This window comes from Chelmon rostratus, chromosome 17, assembly GCF_017976325.1.
Source record: "Chelmon rostratus isolate fCheRos1 chromosome 17, fCheRos1.pri, whole genome shotgun sequence".
NCBI classification, from domain to species: domain Eukaryota; kingdom Metazoa; phylum Chordata; class Actinopteri; order Chaetodontiformes; family Chaetodontidae; genus Chelmon; species Chelmon rostratus.
Genome location: NC_055674.1, coordinates 8,672,338 through 8,688,589, shown reverse-complemented (window position 1 = coordinate 8,688,589; position 16,252 = coordinate 8,672,338). Strand labels below are relative to the sequence as shown.

Below are 16,252 nucleotides of genomic sequence, written 5' to 3'. Positions count from 1 at the left end.
CATTTGCAAAAAAAAAAAAGAAAAAAAGACTGAAAACCTTCACAAGCTTTGGCAGCCTATCATGTCTTTCTTTTGGCAATACGTCTCCAATGTGGGCTAGCGGTCCGTTGACAAGGATATCCTTGTGGGTAGGATTTTCAGTGGATGCTCTTTGCAGGCAGTGCAAAAGTAGGGAAAGGCTCTGGGTGTGATGACATCTGTGAAGGTGTAGAGAGGTGTTCTCTCTCCAGGGTCGTAAAAGGTCACCTTGCCTCGGTCCATGTCTAAAACTATTCTGATTACTTCTGGATTCTTTGTCATGTTCAGCGGCTCCCATGGTGCTGTGCAGGCCTTATGCTCTCCGTTGCGAAACCTTATAGACCAGAATCCCTCTGCTGGTGTCAGTACGTGCTTGCCTTTCCTGTTGATGGACTCACTGGCTATTCCCACCACCCAGTAGGTGTTGTCCTTCACCTCCACATCCCAGCTGTGGCGTCCAGAGGAATAACCCTCAGCAGCCAGCATCTCAGCACTGATGTCAAAACGTTCTGGGTTGTCTGGCAGCTTGAAAATCTGAGTACAGTTCTGCACAACTGTGAGATCCTCCGAGAGGATGAAGCAGCTAGCTGCTGTGTTGGGATCCAGAATCACAGGATCTTTGGGAAAAAAATGAGGTAGAAGTTATTAATGTGGCAGGAAAAGGGCTGAACAGTAAAACATGACTAGTTCTTGTTTGAGGAACTCACTATATTTAACTATTCTCTTCATCTTCTCCCACACTTTATATTTCAGAGAGCCCAAGTGCTTGGCCACATCAATCAGAGCACCAGAAATAATGTGTGGATCATCAGAAGTTCGCCAGGTTCTGAAAAGAGATTTCAGCAATTAATCAGCAGAATCGTGTCCTGATGATGCCTTAGATGTGGCAGTAACACTTACCTCCTTATTGTTTCCTTGTAATTCTGCAAACAAAATGGAAAAGAGCAACTTTTACCAAAAGATGTGCTTTTGCATGTAAGGCCATTTCTGGTTAAGATTTGTTACTGAGATTGTCAAAAGCAACAGTCTTATCTACCTTTAGAAAGGGGATATCGTGACTTTTCATCTCCTGTTCCACTAATCTGATGGTGTTGGAGAGAGATGTAATTTCATTGCTCATCTCCTCAATCTGTTGGTTAATCATCAGATGCTTCTGATCCTCCTCAGCCTTTAAAGCTGAAAGTCTGGCAGCCTCCTGCTCCTTCAGGAAACGGTGAAGGGCTTCAAATTCCTCTTTGATCTGAGTTTCAGTATGTTCAGCTTGGTTCTGGAAAGACATCATTGATGGGTAATCACTGCCTCCACACCTTGGCTGTCTGGTATGTTCAAAGTAACATGATGTACTGATTGAACTGACAATACCTTGACATGTTCTGCTATGTCCTCACAGGCCATTTTCGCCTTCTTGTACAGCTGCAATTTGTCTTTCAAGGGCAGCAGTGCACTCTTCAGTTCCTCCTATAAAGTCAATGACAGAGCATCAACACTTAAAAACAGGGCACTTCTGGCAGGTGGTCAAAGCTGTCAACACAATAGGGCTTTCAGCTGCCGCATTCTCTTCTGTGATACTGTCCCCTGTAAATACGAGTTTGCACAACACAGCAGCATCAAATTGGCACGAATCTATGGAGGATGATGATGTGCCCTATAACAGCAAAACTGATTGAGCCCATGCAACTTAGAATCAAGACAGGGAGAAAATATGGCAACCCGTAGATTCATTTCACATTAATAGACTGAGGGGGCCAGGAGTAGAATGAATGTAGCGTCACAGAAACCTTGTGGGAGTCGAGTTTCAGTCCTCTCGGAACTCCAATGGCAACAGCAAACCAAAAATATAAATCTATTATTAGAATGTTAATGAACTCTGCCAACACCTTCACACATATCAGCATATCGGGCTTAGGGACTAAAAAGGGTAGTAAGAAAAAAAAAAAGTCAAAACCAGTGAAAAATACAAAAATGTATGTATTTTCAATATGTTGACACGCTTAAATGATATCCAGGTACAAGGTAGCACTTCCTCTATTCATGAACTGATGGATAGCCTTGAGATGTCATTTGAAACCATTCAGGCCAATGAAATATGATTGTCAGGTTAAGTGAATTGTTTTCCCATTTTAGTCCCTTTTGATTAACCCTAGGCACTAGTCTGAAGACATACATTGAATTCAGCATCCAGACAATATGACAGATATTTCAATAGATGTTTCATCATCATCATCAAGTTTTTGGTAATGCAAGATTTCCCAAGCAGCTGATGCTGAAGATGCACAGCTTAAACAATGAAAATGGCAGTCAGTGTGAAATACTGGGCTGACCAACCCTGTAACTTCAACTTGCCTACCTTACAGTCATGAGCACCCTCCCCAATGGGATAGAGCCTGTGCCCAGTGTGTGCAGCTGCTTTCCCACACAAACCACAGATTGGCTCCAAGTCTTCCAAACAGAACAGCGTGAGCTTTTCTCCATGCTCCTTACAAGCACCTGGGTCATTCTTGCTTCTGTCCTCCTTGAAGGATTCACAGGACCTCTCTAGCACACTGCTCACCGCTATTTGATCCATGGAGGAACGGCGCCAGCACAGAGGACAGTAGTGTGAATCCTCACCGCCTTGTGTCTCCCAGCTGTCTTTTAGACAGGCTTTACAGAATCTGTGTCTGCAAGTGAGCACCACTGGCTGACTAAGAATATATCCACAAATTGGACAGGAAAGGTCATCCTCAAGAGGAGCACGTCTGGTGGCCATTCTTCTTCACAGGGCTTTGATGACAAGGCAGGATCTGAGGCCCCTCCCACGTCTCTAGAAGGCAGCCTCATCTTAACCTCAAAAATAAGTGTTAATACCTCAGCTCCCAAAGGCATATCCCGTGTTATGCTGTGTTGTGTTGAGCATGCACATTGTCCATTCTCAAATAAACACCACATCTCAGAATAAGACTAATTGGCTGTACGTTTAACAGACTGTATCTGTGCAGATCAGGGAGGAAGAGATTATGGTGATGATGGGGTATTTGCACTCAGGATGGTCTTTTGATTAGAGTTATGCTGTAAGCATGCTATGATCACCTCTTAGTTAGTCATTTGAGAAGTCTGTTGATACAACCCGTCACAGTGTAATGACAGAGTTCACAGAGAAACAATGTCCAAAATAAGAGTCAGGGCAAGGATATAAATAGATGGAAGTAACCGATTTGGACTCAAGTTATGTGGGTGCAGAGATATCGTCCTGCTGACCACTGGACCACTTTCCACAGCCAAGTTTAGCTTTGAGTAATTTTTAGGAATTGATACATGGTTTCCTTTCTGGTATAAAACACAAACAGTTAATTTGTTTTAAGGGCATTTCAATGCAAGTTGTGCACACAGTAGCGTGGTCAACCTGAGGCATAATTTGTTAATTTCAAAAGCATTTCACAGTTAGGTGATCTTGTCTGAACTGTAATTCAGTATCTTGTTGTGGGAGTTAGTTTACTAGAATGAATGCTGCACCAAAAATAGGGCAAGTGTAGATCAAGATAGAAAAGAAATAGAAAACACTACGTACGCCAGCAATGATTCAGTTCTGTGTTGTAGCCCTTACATCTCACACATGCTATGTTAGGATTCATAGTCAGCTTTAAACCATGCAGGTAGGGGAGTTTTTTGTGTGTGTCTTGTGTCTGTATCAACTTAGTCGTCAATGTTTACATACAGTAGCTACTCAAGGCTTTTTCCTGTATATTGACATAACTTAAGACATTATTATGCTAAGCTTTAGAATAATAAAGTCAGGTACAGGTGAGAAGTCCAACATAAGTAATTTGGTCTTGAATGCATTCTGTGTAGTGTTGTTACACCCTGAGCAATCCCTTACCGTCTGAGTGACACTCATGTTGAGATGCCAAAGTGAAGATTTGATTTGTGTCTGTAACAGTGTCAGGACAGAAGTTCTGAGCCACTGATAGTAACAGTAAACAGACTCCACGCACACAGATGATAAACCTCACGGCCATGCCAGACTAGTGGCTCTGCATGCAGTCACTGGACAGATATTCTTTTTAATATGCATTTGTTTTATTTAAAGTCAGTTTTATGTGTTTTAAATATTTCTAAACAATTGTCCCTGATGTAATACAAAGTTATAGTTGAAAAGCTGTTCTGGTTAAACTACAGTTCATTAAACTGAAAGCAGTTTCTAAAGAGTTGAGATTAGATTAATTGGGAAAACACAGATGGATTGTTTTGCTGTGTGGGTTTACATGTGTACACTCATCTGTGTGTGCACGCAGGGCATCTCATTCAGAGGCAAGCAGAAATAATGAGGAGCATGACAGTCATTTTACTACAGTGTATGGACTACAGAGCCCAGGGGGAGGAGCAGGGAGTCCTTGTGAAGCTATGACATGTTTTTTATTGTAACATTGTACAGTTTTTCTACGTCTAATTTTCAATTTCCAACATTTTAAGTCTTAATGGCTGGGAAATAATCATTCTTCATGATGAAATATAGCCTACATGCTTGACCCACAGATACTGACATTTTTTCTGATACTTCTGTGGGGTTACTAAATCTTTGAAGAGCTACATTCATGCACAACACTTTTTAATAGAATTAATAGAATGAATTTGTATTTATCTTACCTTACAGTCAGTGAAGGCCTCCTTTATGGGATAAACTCTGTGATTCATATGCAGGCCTGATCTCTGGCATTTAGAGCAGACAGGCTCCAGATCAGCTACACAGAGGAGAAACAGCCTCTCTCCATGTGCTTCACATGTTTTATGTGGAAGTCCAAGGCTCTTTTTAAAGCAGAGAGGACAATCTTTAGTACCAGTCTGTATCCAGAACTGCTCCAAACAAGAATTACAAAAGCAAAGATCACAACCAATGCAGCAGAGGACCACTGGACACAGGAAGATTTGTCCACACACAGCACAGCAGGACTCATTCACACCCTGGCATGAGATGTCAGCCTCCATCTGTGAAATTCAATGCTGCACTGATGGGTGTCTACCAGGCAGTGGGACTTATATTCTCTCTGTGTGTACAGCATGTACCATGGGTGTGTAACTGTGTATAGTGCTGCAGAAGGGGATCTCCTCTAGTTTCACCATAAATAACATGCACATTAAAGGCAAGTTTTGAGTTCAGCTTCAAACCCTGCTAATATAAACTGGAAGTAACATAAAAACATTGTCACGCTGGCCAAGCATGGCGGAAAGAGATATATAAGCAATACAATGAGCTACTGATTTTGTGCAATGAGCCTGAGAGCAGAACAGATCATCATTCCACATCATTTTTCTGACATCAAGGCCAGTAATCTTGTGTCATTTATATGTTCAAAATTCATTTTATGCCTCTTTGAAAGTGCAGTTTTCAGTGACTGACTGAAATGTTGGGACTTCTGATTAAGTTAAAAAAAAAAAAAAAAAACTACAATACAGTTGTAGTTACAAGCTGAAAATCACAATAGAAACCTATAGGCAAAGTTAACAGGATGCATTTACAATTTAAAGAGGTAAAGCTGATTTAATAATGGACACTTGGAGCTTAATGTAGTGAGCCTATCGAAATTGAAAGGCAGTAACACATCTGCTGTTTTCTCCTCCTCCTCCTCCTCCTGAAACACACTTCTAACCAGTACTTCTAATGACATTGGTTTTGTTTAATATATGGATATGGAAAAAGTAGGTTTTTAATCACATGGTCCACTTTATTGATTTTAACACAGGCAATGTGAAGTACAAACACACACTGTACATTGAGAAATACATATTATGTGAAGAATATATAAGAAAGAAATAGAATTAAAAGCTGGAGGTGTGTTAGGTGAAGTTCCTGATCGGCTGGAATCACAAAGATATGGAGGTGGAACAAGAACACCGGCCTACCCAGGATTGATGCCAGAGGTCAGTCATCCATGGCTTCCAAAGTTTAAAATCTCTGTTGAGCTGGGTCAATACTCTACATGTGAGACTGCTTTCCTGGCTGACGAGATTAACGCAACCCTGAACGCATGCTCTATTCATACTCAACAGGATACACCATGAAAATACTGTGGTTCACATGGACATTAAATGACAGAAGTGCTATTTAACACTGAAATGCATATCAGATTCACTTGAAACACTGAACATGTCATTTGACTGGAACAAATCTCAGCTGCTGACAGGGCATGATGGAAACTCAGGATATGACCATATTATCACAGTTTCTGATGTATGAGACTTTATGTACATTCTTCAAATCTTCACAGGGAGTAGCAGTAGTGATTTGCCTGTGTATAGTCTGACTTGTATTAAATTGGTTTTCTTTTTAAAATGTGTTGCCTCTTATGTTACATAACATTCTCTTCATTATTAGCAAAGACATGTACAAACATATCAGTTTGTTTTTTTTGTTTTTTTACAATGTATAACCAGTGCTTCTCCGATAAGACAGTCTTTAATCATAATTACTTAATACTTCTTGGATTCAATAGCCACTTAATAATCTTTTCCAGTCCAACAATATATATTGTTTCTGTCCTCTCGCTGTCCTCAGGGGCCAGAGGTCACTATGGCACAGTGACCTCACATCAGCTTCCTGTCAAGGTGATCAGAGGCACGTCCAGAGCGTTGGTGTCGGACCTCCAGGTGTTTGCTCTGAACACAGTCAAAATGCTGGAGCAGCTCATTGTAATCCACCTGAGTATGTGAGGCACGTTTGGAGACTGCTTGCTGTTTAGAGTCCATATACTTGGATTCATCCACAGTTCTCATGAGCTCTGGGTTGGGGACACAACGCAAGCGGTGGGAGAGCAGCTGGAAGGCCTGGCTCTGTGGCAGCAGCATCAGCAGGCCATACAGTGCCTTTATCAGGTAAGGGTTATTCTCCACATCTAGGAGCTGCAGGCGCAGGTAGGTAAAAATGGGGCTTTCAATGAGCTGTACCAGCTTGTCGACCTCCATCAAGAAGTCTACTGTCACCTCCAGACCTCCAAACTTCTGGATGAGATCATAGGCGTGTTTGTAGTTCTGCGTGAGGAAACAAAGGGACACGGTGGCCACGGGGTTGTGGCACCAGGAACGATACAGGCAGCAAAACAAAGCACAGCTCTCCTGAGTGTGCAGGTCTTTCAGCTGGTTGCGTAACTGGAAGAGCTCAGCTGAGGTGAGTAGGATGGTGTTAAGTGTCTGAACCATGGTGGAGGCAAATTTGAGGTCCTCCTCCTTCAGCAAGATGTCAGCCATGGAATGGAAGATGTTCTCTGCATGAAGCAACAGACAGAGCTGCCTGATGATGAATGCTCCTCTGTTCTCCAGAAGCTTCCTCTCCAGACTGAAGCGTTTCAGCAGGTTGATCATAAACTTGTAAAAATACGAGTTCATACTGGGAGTGGAGGGAGATGAGTCCACTGCTTTGGACCCTGTGTTTGGCTGCTGTCCTGGCTTGGCACTCTCTGGGACCTTGAGCACCAGTTTGTTGTCAGTGCTGTCGCAGGAGCCTACTTGGTCTGTTTGGCCGGCCGGAGATGATGCTATCTCAGCTAGCACTTCCAGATCTTTCAGTATCACCTCGTCAGACTCATCCGACAGTGTTTTCAGCAGCATGGGAAACAGGCTGTCTGTGTGGCGGAACATTTTGCGTGGAGTCTTGATGTAGAGGTGGTAGACCCATTTGAGTACAGCTATGCGGGTCATCATGCCAGTGGAGGAGTCGTGGAGGTGTCGGTCCAAGACCTGAACAATACCATCCAGATCAAGGGTTACCTGAGGCCTGTCAGCACTTGCTGGAGTGAAGAAGCTGATATTACTGAAACCAACAGATTCTTGTGATGCATTCAGCACATCATTGCTATCTGCCTCCTTCTTAGGCTGGCCGTCCTCCCTAGACGGTGACCCTATACTTCCACTTCTCTCCTCATCCTCATCCTCATCATCCTCCGGAGTCACCAGCTTCATCAGACTGTGATTACAGGCACTTGCTGCTTCTTTGGTATTCTTTTTTCTGTCATCATAGGAAAGGCAGGGCAGCACTGCAGTTAGAATACCAGAGGAGTAAGGGAGCATCACTCTGCCAGCAAGCTGGATAAACTCTCTCATCCAGGTCATAGCCGTCAGCTGGATTAGGTCGTTTGTGAGCTTTGTTTCATCTGCAACCTGGCAGTGGATGACAAGGATGTTTGCCATCTCGGCAAATTTCACGCTGGAGGGTGTTTTCTTAATCTCTTTCAGAAACTCTCCCAACACTACCTCACATGTCTTGCGGATCTCCTTGCTGTTGTCTCCCAGGATCTGGAAGAGCCCGTCCAGGATCTCAGGGAGGTAGTCTAACAGGTTGATGTCTGGCACAGACTCCAGAACATGGATCCAGGAAATAATGAACTGCCGAGCATATTGATTATTGGAGTAGATTCTCTCTCTGAGCAGAGGGACAAATGCCACCAAGTCAAACTTGTTACTTTCTGTCACAATGTCTTTAAGCAGTCTGTCCAGGAGTTCGGATCCGCTTTTCACATTGGGGTCTGGATCCGCCGCAAGCTTGCTGAGACCATCAAAGAGGAGGTTGAAGTGGGGCAGCACTGCTCCCCTGGCCACCTTAACTATATTATAGAGGGCCTCACAGGCATAGTAGCGCAAACGACTGTCCGAGTCATTGAAACATGTGAGTACAGGCTCAATAAGCTCCTTCAGATACAGACCGGAGTCCTTACCTAGGGCGATGGAGCAAGCTGCCAGTCCAATAAGACCCCCCTTTCGGCTGTGGGGGTGCTGGGAAAGTGCAAACTCCGAGGCCAGGATCTGGATAACATGTCTGATTTGAGTGGAGTTATTCTGAGCCACAAACTCCCGCACCAATTTCTCAATTTCTAGAGCTGCGACTTTCCTCTTCTCGTACAGTTTATCATTCAGAGCCCGGACGATGTTCGGCGTCAGAGGAGAAAAGTCCTTTTCCGTGTTCATGTTCGCAGCTGCGGTTTGACCGAATAGTTTCTACCGAAATGTATGTTGTTTCGCGAGAAATCCGTCTGCATTTAAGATGATTTATTAGCGAAAATACAGCGGTTATACTCGCAAATCAGGAAGTCCTGTAATACAACGCAGCTGACCGGTTACATCCGCCGGAAACACGTCACATTTATTTTGGTCCCGCTTTGAGAGTGCCGTTAGCTCAAATAAGCAACATTAGCTGCGTATACAGCTCATGCATGTTCATGTTCATTTTAAACCAACAGATTCCCTCTTTGAATTTTACTCATACTGTTTTTGCCTTTGCTGGTGAAGAGGATTGTTACAGTCAACATCAGTGATGGCGAGCCGCCTCCCCTTACACTCAAAGCTCTCCTCCATCATGGAGACGATGGCCAGGTCTGTCCTGGATCAGATCTGCAAACTGGTGGATGAGGACTCTACTGAGCTCCGGTTGGAGCTGTGTCGGCTCTTGGCAGCTAATTCAACCCTGACAGAGAAAGTAGACAGTCTGGAGTGCGAGCTGACTGTTGCGAGAAGCGACGCCGCCAAGTTGAACAAAAGTTATCACAGTGTAGGTGTGCAAACTGTCTCTTACGGAGAAGAGGATGTTCATGGTAACTTGCTTTTGCTTCAGCAGTAGCTCAGACGATTTGAAGAGAAATCATCGTATTGCATCTGTGTTAACTGGTGTGTTTTCCCTTTTTACTCTTGTTGTTCGACTTTTCCTCAGTGTCCGGACCTCCCACCATCGAGGGGATCTTTGGAAAAGATTGGTGTATGAATCTGTGGAAAGACAGAGACCCATACAGCCTGGAGACGGTCACAGACTCACCACAGTTCTCTGACAAAGTAAGAGGGTGTTTATAGAGGTATTCAATGTTTATGGTGATAAGTAAGGGCTTAAAAAGTTGGTAACATGCAGCTTTAAATATGAAGGATACAACCTGTAGAGTACATCAAATATAAGCACATATACTAATAAATAAATCCAAATAATCCGAAAAATCCTTTCTTCTATAACACGTCAGTTATAAAAATGTCCATCACTTTCCCAGAGCCCAACAAGACGTTTTCAAATTACAGGTTTTATCCAGCCACAAATATATTCAATTTACAAAGCTTTAAAGAGAGAAAAGCAGTAAATCACATTTGAGAAGCTGTAACCAGAGAAGGTTTTTCATTTGTCCTTGATTATTGATTTAAACAATTATGAAACTTGTTGCAGAAAATTTTTCCACAGATCAATTACCCGACTAATCCTTTCAGCTCAAGTCTGGCAAAGCATTTCTGTCACAGAAAATGTTGCTGTATTGGACTTGTTCTGTTTTTCAGTGTGAAACAACACTGTCCGATCAAATTACTGTTAATGTGATCAAAGACGTGGATTACATGGAGGACGCAGGCAGCAGCTGCCAGCATGAAACACTTGCAGAAGGTAAGAGAGTGAAGAAGCGTTGGCAGGAGGGAACACACACTGCAGATTTAGCAGCTTTATGATGGTGGCAGTGTTTGACTTTGTATTTTGACGCAACAGAACACAACGACAGCATGGCTGAGGAACCAGAGCACCTGTCGGTTGGTTATTTGGCCGATGGCAGCACTCGCAGCCTGTCATTTTATCAGGATGGAGAAGAGGTTGTGTCTGCAGGTGGTACTGAAGAACCATCCATGCATCCGATATCCATCGATGACACAGAGGTGGCCTTCAGCACTCATATCATTCCAATTGAAGTGGAGGAGGAGGAGGATGATGATGATGATGATGTACAGTTTGTTAAAGAAAGTAAGGAGCTGACAGTGAATGCTGCAGATGGGCCTAGTCACAACAAGCAGCAAACATTACCTTCTAACACCTCTGCGAACAGCTCTGCTCTGGATAAAGAGTCACATGATGGCTGTAATATGCTTCATGTACAAACCACTAGAGGTCCAAACAAATTCACATGTGGAATATGTAGCAGGACATTCTTCCACAAGGGCACTTTAACGCGCCACATGAAGTCACACAAGTCAAACTTTTGCAGTATTTGTAAGCAGCATTTCCCTCGAAGGCAGAAGTTAAACTCACACAGGTGCGTGGCTCCGGTTCCCTCTCAGAACGTCAGTAAGTCATGTGAGCTGTGCGGGAAGACCTTTGCAAACGCATCGGCTCTGAGGATTCACTATGTTGTCCACACAGGAGAGAAACCCTTCAGGTGCAACTTATGTGGGAAACGGTTCACCCAGAAAGGCAATCTGAAATGTCACCTACGTATCCATACTGGAGAGAAACCGTTCCGCTGTACCAAATGTGGGAAGACCTTCACACAAAAGGTCAACCTCAACCATCATTTAATGGCGCACAGAAATCACAAGGTTGTGGAAGAAAAGGCCATGGCTATGAGACAAAAAAAACCTTAATGGCTGAAACCTGTGACTGATAGTGGTACATGGTCAGTAGCAGTGTTACCTGAATGCATCATGTACTACTTTTCACATAAGTGTAATTTAATTTAATGCATTTAATGTCATATTTGTAATGACTTGTGTGTCGTGCTTCAAAAAATCAGAACTGTGGAGCAAAATGGTCCGTTTTTCCGTCAGTTGTGTTTATTTTATTTTTTTTAAAGATTTTTGCCTTTATTTGATATTGCAGCTGGAGAGAGAGACAAGGAAGGGGGAAGAGAATAGGGATGACATGCAGCAAAGACCTCTGGGATGGAATGAAACACAGGCTGCTGCATTAAGGACACAGCCTTCGTACACTCTACCGGGTGAGCTATCGGGACATGCCATCAGTTGTTTTTATTCAAGCAATTAGTACCTTTGTATTTGTGATTGTTTCTCCCTTTACAATATGACACAGTCATGAATGTGCACTTGTTCATTAAAAGTTTATTTTATAGAGCTCTCCCTCTTCAGTATGAATGACTTTGTCTAATCTAAACTCCGCTTGCCTTGAACTTTAAAAATCAGCTTTATCAGTGGAGTCTTCACGTATTCAATGTTGACTCTGAACAATGCACATCTGATGGGGCTTTCTAAGGGACATGCAGGTGTGTGTGAAAGGGGGGTAAAAATCAACAGCACAACAGCTCTTTCTTGGGCAGGGATAATTCACTCAGTTGGGTCAGTGTGGTCTGTTCAGGGGAACCACATTACACGCGAAATAAGTACAAATAATTGCTCTGTTTAGGTGTGCTGACAGCTCAGTACAAAATAAAAAAATATCTAATTTCTTGAACAAAAATGGTTGACATTTAGCAAAAAAAAAAAACAAGTTTGGCTTTACTGCACACTGACAACACAACTTGTCTTCTATAATCACCCATACAAGTACATTTTAGAACAATAACAACATTTAGACCTGAACAATTTCTCACTCATTTAAATATTATGTGACCAACACATATCAACACGTCTTTTGAAGAAATGGATGTCCCCACTTTCTGTCTAGTTAAATGCCAAGAATGAGGCATGACACATGGGAAATATTAAGCAGCAGTGAGACTGGCACCATGAAGCAAAAAGAGTAATTTTTTTTTACTTCTACTTTGTTATGAAGAGGTAGTTTGGAAGATTTATGCTACATGTGTGCAAACAATGAAACACTTGTCGAAAAGTCATTATTTTGGCATTATTTGACAAGCCTTTTGTGGTCTGAAATATGACACTGAGGTATGTACATGTTACAACCGTATGACAACATGCAATGGATGAAATGGAAGTATCTTTGTCATAGTTTGGATGACCAACTTGCTTTAAATACAGGCTGCAAATATATGTAATCGGATGTATGACACCTACAAATCATCATGTGAAATTGGCTTTAATGGCTTGTTGAGGGCATTAAAAATTTGCCAACAAGCCAATCAAATTAACCCAATTCCACCCACTGAAATGGTGCACTAGAAAAGACAGATTTTCTCTGTACTCTTGTTTGGTTACTGCAGCATTTCTCTTCAAATTATACGGAAAAAACACCAAACAAACTAAGATTTCACAGCAGCAATGTCAACCACATGGGCTATAAACTTTGCTTTTCTTTGATATATAGATGGAGTATTTGAAAAGTACATTTTTCAACCACATTTGAGTTTCGTATGGACATTTTGGCACATGTTGAACCACTTTGAGTAATACAGGGAGCACTTTGTTAGAAGCAGCAGTTCTGGGGCCTCATTTATAAACATGTTCTTAGATTTATACCATGAAATGTTTGTAACGTTTGCGCCTGCGATCTGACGACACCTGCCCTACAACTTCCCCTTACATAATGCCAGCACAGCTTAGGGTTTAGTCAGGAATAACCACAGTCAAAAAGAGAAAAGCAAACTTTTTGGAAGATGAGATCATGGCAATAAAGGAGACTGAAGTCAGGTAATGCATATAATTCAGTGACCTAAATAGTGGGATGAAAAACAAAGCCAAACATGCAGCTTGTGTGTACCTCGCTGCTGCAGTGAATGATGTGGGACAGAAAGACAGAACTGTGGCTGATATAAAAAATAAAAAACCATACACAAAAAGGGAGTTGCTTAAGAATTCAATATGAAAACATTAATTGATGAGGTTTGTCCAAAAATAACTGTAGATCTGCAAATTCCTTACACCTTTAATTAATCATTCATATCACATTATTCATAAAGCCTGCCATACCCTTACATGACCAGCAGACAGATTTTGTTGAGAAAGTTGGGTTTTCTACTACATTTCTGCTTAAGTCATACTTAAGATCAAATCTGAGAGTACGTCTGTTTTATAAATGAGGCCCCTGATCAGTTAGCCTTCTTTCCAGTGACCATGTGGTTTGATCAGTCAGTTGAAACACTGGTGGTGATTTAAACCATATTTGTACGCGTAACATTTCCCACAATCCACACAGCTGTAAGGCTTTTCACCGGTGTGTGTTCGAAGATGTATATTCAGAGAGCTTTTCTGGGAAAAACTTTTGCCACAGTCTGGACAGCTGTAAGGCTTCTCCCCAGAGTGCACGCGCTGGTGCAGTTTCAGATAAGTTTTCTGTGCAAACCTCTTTCCGCAAACTGAGCAGCTGAAAGGCTTCTCGCCGGAGTGTCGCCTGATGTGGACTTTTAAACTGCTCAAATAGTTGAATATTTTCCCACAGAATAAGCACTCAAACCGTTTTGTCGGCTTCACAGGTTTTGGCTGGATGGTGACTTCTTTGGTTGCGTTCATGTGGATGTTGGTCGTATAGTCAGAGTATTCGGCGGTTGCTGAAGGAGGATTTGTGTTGTCAACCAGACTGCTCATTGTTGCGTCATCTATTAATTTGTCCATAATTGTTGGCTGTGTGCGTAGTTGTGTTTGACTGTCAGCAGTCATGGGGAAGTTGTTCAGTTCCCCTGAATGAAGCTGCAGCTCATCAACAGATCTATGAAGCATGCTGTCCTCCTCAAAAATCCCAACAACTGTCAGATGAGAACAAAGGCAGTTAAATAACAGAAACGTCCGGGCTTTAATGATCTACTTTTGGATTAACAAAAAATCCAAATTTACCTTTTCTGTTGTTTGTGAGCCTCATCTGTTGACCAATGGGATGATCATCATATATCTCCTCCTTCACAAAGATGAGCTCAGGTTCTCTCTCCAATAAATCAATTGCCTACCAACAGGACATGTGAGAAACAGCTTTGAACCTGAAGATAATTCACATATTTCAGCTGACTAAGGAAATGACTGCATCAGAAACAATAAAAGCAATTATGGTTCAATAACCTGTGCTCCCATGCTTGTCATAGCTGCAGGCTCCACTGTGTCTTTTCTATGAGATGGGAGTTTCTCTTCTCTCCACAGATCCATGCACCAGTCCTTTCCAAAAACTCCTTCGATAGCTGGAGCAGGCTGCTGCTGTTCTGGAAGAAGAAGCAGGCATGAAATTGTGACCTCCCATCGACGGTAATCACAGAGGAAATATACACCAACATCAAGTATAACTTACATTAACGCATTAATGTTTAGCTTTTCTTAAAGACTGAGTGTGAAGAGCTGACGATGCAGATCTGCACTTCTGGCCATAACTGAGTTATGATGGCTGTCGTTCACTCTAAAGCTAACTGACCTGCTATAACACTGACAAGGATTGACGGTAACGTTATGCGGGGTAAAGCCCCCTGTGGTGTGGCAGCCTGGAAACGACTGTCCGCACTTCTGACCATCCTGACCTGCAGGGTGTCGGCGGGTGACACTGTTGGCATGGGCAGAATAGGTCTGTGCCTCCCTCGCTGCTCTCAGCTGGACCTCCAGCGAATAACACTTCTTCTTCAGCGCCTCATTCTCCGTCTTGTGCAGCGACATCTCGGTGTGAAGGACGGAGGAGCATTCATCAGCCAGGTTGCTTATTTCAACCAAAGCCGCCTTCGTTAGCTTGTCCAGGATAGCGGCTAACTGCGTCCGAAAACTTCTGTTTGTGGTGTCGCACATCATCTCGGCAGGGAGGCTGAATATTCCGAAATTTTGGCAAGATTCCCAGCGTAGCGACGTTGCTTTTCAATCAAATATGCAATGTAGCTGTGCCGCAAGGGATTGTGGGAAAACGGTACGCGAGCATACCTTAAACGGAAGGCGGACTGTCTGTCTCGCAGACTACACGAAACACCCACTTTACTTCACGACACACCCACGGTACTACACGAAACACCCACTTTACAACATGACACACCCACTAACCATAACCAAAGATGCTGTACAGTAGAGTATGAGATCCGTCTCAGGCCGTAATGCTGAACTTGACTGTGTAACAGCAGTAAGGTTAGAATAAGAGGTTAATGGCTTGTGTGGCAGGCATGTGTTAACGTGGCATGCCAACGTTTTATTTCTACAGAATATAAATGGGTATTATTGGCATGGGAAAATCATGCCAAGTATGAAGCAAGTATGAGATAAAAAACAAAACATGTACATCAATAGAATAATAATGTTTCCCCATCCTTGCCAAGTGCCATGCTGGTCGACAGTGTCCCAGACTAAGGTATAGATTAACCAGACACCTCTCCCTCTTCCGGCTTCTCCACCTCTTTACTTTTCTTAAAAATAAAACACTTTCTTTCTTTTTGCTCCTCTTGTCTCCCATGCATTTTCCGGAACTAATTTTGCTTGATGTCCCTTTAATTTAGATTAGCACTGCATTGCCAGTTTTGTTTGCCAATCTCCCATCTCTACAAGTAAAGCTGGATCTTTACGTTGCTTAGTAAATCATTAATTGTATTCCAGTGATTGTTCTTATTATTGTTATTTTAAACAATGCTGCTGTGCGTGTAGTCGGCCTGACCCTGCCTGCAAGGCAGCTTTCCTT

General features: G+C 42.7%; 4 protein-coding genes across 6 annotated transcripts; 1 reads left to right on the top strand and 3 right to left on the bottom strand.

Moving 5' to 3' along the window:
- Positions 1-96: 96 nt before the first annotated feature.
- Positions 97-2,767, bottom strand: trim35-13 (tripartite motif containing 35-13). The gene is made up of 6 exons (XM_041956433.1): positions 2,366-2,767; positions 1,381-1,476; positions 1,055-1,285; positions 919-941; positions 726-844; positions 97-635 (listed from the first exon to the last, which is right to left on the bottom strand). Exons 1-6 carry the CDS (start codon positions 2,765-2,767, stop codon positions 97-99), a joined length of 1,410 nt encoding a protein of 469 aa, XP_041812367.1.
- A 2,938-nt stretch (positions 2,768-5,705) lies between these two features.
- On the bottom strand, positions 5,706-9,085 carry vac14 (vac14 homolog (S. cerevisiae)). Its single transcript, XM_041957277.1, has one exon. It carries the CDS (start codon positions 8,947-8,949, stop codon positions 6,577-6,579), a length of 2,373 nt encoding a protein of 790 aa, XP_041813211.1. The 5' UTR covers positions 8,950-9,085; the 3' UTR covers positions 5,706-6,576.
- Positions 9,086-9,145: 60 nt separating this feature from the next.
- Positions 9,146-12,021, top strand: LOC121621410 (zinc finger protein 239-like). Of its 3 annotated transcripts, none has more exons than XM_041957875.1 (4): positions 9,146-9,533; positions 9,689-9,807; positions 10,291-10,393; positions 10,493-12,021. In XM_041957875.1, the coding sequence occupies exons 1-4, from the start codon at positions 9,296-9,298 to the stop codon at positions 11,356-11,358; spliced, it is 1,326 nt and encodes a 441-aa protein (XP_041813809.1). In that variant the 5' UTR covers positions 9,146-9,295; the 3' UTR covers positions 11,359-12,021. The 3 variants fall into 3 exon arrangements, with proteins under 3 accessions (XP_041813809.1, XP_041813810.1, XP_041813808.1); XM_041957876.1 differs by having other exon boundaries at positions 9,146-9,572; positions 11,594-12,021; XM_041957874.1 differs by having other exon boundaries at positions 9,146-9,572.
- LOC121621413 (zinc finger and SCAN domain-containing protein 29-like) lies at positions 11,532-15,455 on the bottom strand. Its single transcript, XM_041957879.1, has 4 exons — positions 15,123-15,455; positions 14,677-14,813; positions 14,458-14,563; positions 11,532-14,369 (listed from the first exon to the last, which is right to left on the bottom strand). Exons 1-4 carry the CDS (start codon positions 15,382-15,384, stop codon positions 13,756-13,758), a joined length of 1,119 nt encoding a protein of 372 aa, XP_041813813.1. The 5' UTR covers positions 15,385-15,455; the 3' UTR covers positions 11,532-13,755.
- Between the last annotated feature and the right edge of the window lie 797 nt (positions 15,456-16,252).